Below are 4,751 nucleotides of genomic sequence, written 5' to 3'. Positions count from 1 at the left end.
TTTTTTTTTTTTTTGATATTTGCTTCGAAAATGTAAAATATTTTCCAACTTCAAATTGTCTGAACAACAGGTAGGAAGCATAAAGTGATGTTTTTTTGTCTTGTGCAAAAAATAGTGGAACTCCACACTGGAGAGCTTGAGATGTTTGACATTTCCATCGGATTCATTCAAATATTTAATCAATTTAAATCGTTTTATTATGGTTTCTCACTTAATTTCCTCCTAATCAGCAAATTAGGCCAATTTAATTGATTTACACATGTAAATTTTTCACAGATGCTTTTATCAGAATGTGAAACAACTGCAGAAGTTCATAAAGTATTTGATTAATAAACTGACAAAAGTAATTGGCAAATATATTCAGACATTTTCATAGACTTATTTTTTCTCATATTTTAGAAACCAATTTATAAAAAAATACTTGCAGAAATAGATATTTGTTACAGTTGCAGATATTATTTTAAATTTGTTTAATTCCCCTTAGTGAGCTTTGGATATATTGTAGAATTTGTTGACGTCATGGTACAAGCAGTCCAAGCCCTTAGCATTGTCAGCTACTGACACTACTGTGATTAGTTAAAAGGGGGACGTGAGTGCACCAAAGCCACTTGCATTCATGCCTATTCTGCTGTCAAACAATATCCACATCTCTGCATTTGCATCAGAGGGGAGCTTATCGTTAGACGGGCCCGAAAAGCGGCACTGCATCAATTCATAACAAGTCAGCTGACTCATCCACTTTTCCTCTTTACCCTCCATTTTCCTCCACTCCAGTGTGATTTACCATGACAACTGAATCAGGCGCCGACTCGGAGGCCAAGCAGCCACAGGAGAATAAGGAGACAGAAAAGGGGAAAGCAAAAGCGGCATCCCAACCCAGCCAGGTGGCAGCCGAGCCCGCCTTGCCTCAGAACCAACCGGAGCAGCTTCCAGCCGCCGTCGGACACAGTACCCCGGCCAGGAAAGAACAGGTCAGCCTCTTTGTAACCACATCCACCCACTGTCACTTCTTTTAAAGATGGAACATCCATCCATCGCATCCACCATAATTTTCCTTTAAACATACTTTTACTGAATTTAATATTAGGAAAAAACAAAACAAACTTTGCCACTTTATTTAAGAATGATTCTTTTGTGGTGTAAACATTGTATAGATCCTTTTGAATTTGACAAAACATTACACACCATTCATCCCTCTTCTGAATGAATTGTGGCTTTGTGAGGAAAAAATGGAAATGAACGTGGGGAGGGGGAGAGAATGTGAAGACGTGACCTCAGTCCTCCATGGCGGTTACAACCATGCGTCAGATGCATTTGTTTGTTTGTGAGGAAAGCCTGGTGTTCAGTTAGAGCTTTATATATTAGAAATGGGAAGACGGATAGATCAAGAAACCTTCAATTGTGGATGCTTTGTTTTCAGGCTTTACAGCAACTAAGGCAGTTTGACAGATATAGTCACTGTCACTGATCGGCCACACGCACGGGCAGTTTGGTGAGGGATGATTTTAGTTGTTTTATTTTGCCGTCTTTGTGTTTTGCCTCTTTCACAGGTTTTCTAAATAACTTGTCTACATAACAGCAAGGATGCCACAGCCATCCTTGCTGTTATGTTGAATAACTTATGAATGTAGTTCAGTAGAAACCTGGCATTATTTGCAATCATCACAACAATCATTTGTTGTACTGACTGTTTTTTCCATCTCTCCCAATTTGCAACTTCCTGCAGCTGTGGGGACAATGATTGGAAGAATTTAGGGAACAACCTGGAATTAAACCCGTTGAGTTGAGTCTGAACTATGATGAAGACTTTTGGTGTATTTTAAAATGTATCCGTAAGATTGCACACCACTTCGACGCATGAACATGTTTAAATGATTTTACATGTTTGACAAAGAAGCTGGACGAGTCTAAAACCAGAGAACAGTGATCTCTGGTAGTATAATATTATACCCTGTAGCCTATCCATGTTATATCTGATGAAGCCTGGGAAGCTACTGATGTTATCTGAGCACTAAGTGCTTGTCTTCAGGTTTTGGCCCAAACAGCCTTCTGGCTCACTATTTAATCGATCTGCAGATTGAATTTCCAGTGCTTCCAAACTACAGAGGTTCAGTGTGAGGTAGATCCCTGCTTCTTCTCTAATTTATTACTTGAAAGAAAAACATTTTCACCAGCTGCGCACATGCTTGTAGATGTGGTCTCTTACTGTGGTAGTTAGTGGAAAATGTATATAAAAAGTTACATCTCAAACAACTTAACAGGTCACATTCCCAGTCTACATAGTGTTTGTGTTGCTTTAAACGTCTAGGATGTGTTTACTCACTCAGAAAACTTTAAATCCATGTTCAATATTTTTTTTTTTTTTTGTGACTTTGAACTTTGAACTTCTTAACATGTTGGAGCGTGTAACCATAGTTTGAATGTGCTCAGGCTCACAACCCCACTCATTCAGCAGGTTCTTATCATGATGTGGAAAGGAGAAGGATTTAAATGGTGCCTTTGTTGAAAAGAAGCTTACACGTGAATCATAACAGGCTGTAATGAGAGAGCAGCAGTCGCAGGGCGATGTGATGGATAAATTAATTATATACAATGCAGGGTAATGTGGTGAAACGGTGATGAAATAAATGACATGTTTTCATGTTAACAAAGTCTGACTTGTACAATATTTTGCATTGATGTTATTGATATCATTTGTCTACATTAAACACTTCTGTGGTAGCCAGATTTTAATTTCAGCTTTAGGCTTTACATGGGCGCAGCATTGCTTTCATTCAGATGCTAAAACTTGACTGTGTCTGCAATCTTTATAAAGCTATTTAGCGTTGCTAAAAGAGCAGCATATTCCCTTTGGCCTCAGTTGTCCTTAGGAATGGGGTTTTTAGTCATAAGCCAAAAATCTTGGACTATTGATGGCGCTGGATTCAAAATACTGGGAATCCAATTACTACCCTGTCTTCCCAGGGTAATGCTTATTTGTGCTGCATTTCTCAGACATTAGTCAAGCACTTGGTGAGATATTTAAGATGTATACAGAGACTGGATATAAAAGATGGGTGTAATATGGCCAGCACAAACATGTGTTCTGAGAAACCGAGGACACTGCGTGCTCACACAGTAGTGACTCTTCAGTCACAGCATAGCCATGTCCTAAAGCATTCCTGCTCCGTCATCTGCTTTTATCGAAATCGGGATCAGGAATTGAAGCAATTGAATGGGCAATTGTTACCATAAAGTGATTAGGAAAGCACCTGCTGGGATAATAAGACAAGTGAGAAGTGGGATCATTATCTTACAGGTTTCTACCTGAGATTTCTTTTTTGCATATAGATGAGTCGCTCCCTGCTGGCCACTAGAGAAAATGCTAAGGCAGCTCCCTGTTGGCTTCACCTCTCAGGCTACAGTTTGTGGTTTGGTCCAAAGTGAACATTGCTATTCTCCTAGATCCAAGTAGCTCCAGGGGAATAGTTATACATATATATGATCTTCTTTTATAACTTGCAGTGTTGCCCACTGAGCTAATCGACCCCAGGATTCTTTCAAATTCACACAGCAACATTATGCACCCCTTGTTTTTCCACACTGAGGATGATCAGTGATGCACCATCAGTGTTAGAGCTGTGGGAATTGCCGGGAGCAAGACTGAGGGGAAATTGCACCAGTCTGACACAACACTGTCGGCCTTCCCTGCGAGGCACGTTCTCCAGCAGGGTGCACATGTAACTGTGATTTCATACATCTGTGGTGCCTGTTCTCACCAGTCATACGTCAAACAAATGGGGGGGAAACGTGTCTTGTGGTATTTCCTAGAAATGTTAACTTGACCTTTCATTCTTGTGTTCTTTAGAGTCATCTTATTCTGCTTCTATTGTTTAATACTACATCAAAATGAGTCTACAGGGAGAGTAGTCCACATGAGCTGCAGTAGATACTGCAGGAACAATGCAATGAAAATGGCTTGAAGAGCAAGATAAGAAATGTTCTTCATCAGAATAAAAGGGGGGAATTAAATTCACTGTATGTAAGAAAGAAAAATATCTCGAAGCAACGGCGTCTATTCAGCATAAAGTCAGTCAGCAAAGGCTTTGTTTTCAGCGAAGTGGAAAATTGGATTTTCTCTCCTTAAGACAAAATGGCGGTACACCCCTAGCTGTTCTCAGTGGGACCTGATTACACTCAGTCAGGGTCCCAGTGTCTATTTTTAGGTTTACATTAACGGTCATTTAGGTAAGGAAACTTTTCTTCTGGTGGACATTTAGAGACGTTAATGCTTCTATCCACAATTAGCATGACAAGGTAGAAGCAGCTCATTACTTTTAACAAGGAAATTCCATTCAGCTCTATCCCAAATGTAGAAAACTGTTATTGTAAATGTGTTATTCTCATTATTTTTAAGTGACACATTTTCCTCTTTTTGCCAGGAGCAGCAGGAAGAGGATCTGGTATCCCACAGGTCATCCACCAGTCGTCTGTCTAGGTCTCCGCTGAGAGGAGTCAAGAAGGTGAAGATCATGCAGTGTAAAGTCACTCTGCTGGATGGCTTAGACTTCACGCTCAATGTAGAGGTGAGACGCTTTAAGTTTAACAGAGTGGTGGTCATTTTAAATATTCTGTTTCCATCAGCTTCGTCACTACTTTAATATGTAAGAGACTCGAGCCACATGGAAACTGTTCAGGTCCAAAAAGAGAAGGCAAGAATCAAATCAAATCACTTTTATTGTCACATCACATGTGCAGGTACACTGGTACAG

At 39.9% G+C, this 4,751-nt stretch overlaps 1 protein-coding gene across 6 annotated transcripts in view; it reads left to right on the top strand.

Annotated features, from left to right (window-relative positions):
* LOC102211374 (band 4.1-like protein 3) overlaps positions 1-4,751 on the top strand; it is a 43,049-nt gene that overhangs the window by 6,223 nt on the left and 32,075 nt on the right. For all 6 annotated transcript variants that reach the window (XM_013909805.1, XM_013909804.1, XM_013909803.1 and 3 more), the window contains exons 2-3: positions 775-971; positions 4,422-4,565. In XM_013909805.1, coding sequence (XP_013765259.1) covers positions 786-971; positions 4,422-4,565 — 330 coding nt within the window. In that variant the 5' untranslated portion in view covers positions 775-785. The remainder of the gene's footprint in view (positions 1-774; positions 972-4,421; positions 4,566-4,751) is intronic.

The sequence above is a fragment of the Pundamilia nyererei genome, unplaced genomic scaffold (assembly GCF_000239375.1).
Source record: "Pundamilia nyererei isolate P.nyererei 1_Seehausen unplaced genomic scaffold, PunNye1.0 scaffold00031, whole genome shotgun sequence".
NCBI classification, from domain to species: domain Eukaryota; kingdom Metazoa; phylum Chordata; class Actinopteri; order Cichliformes; family Cichlidae; genus Pundamilia; species Pundamilia nyererei.
The sequence above is the reverse complement of the archived record's forward strand: the minus strand, read 5'-3'. Positions and strand labels throughout refer to the sequence as shown.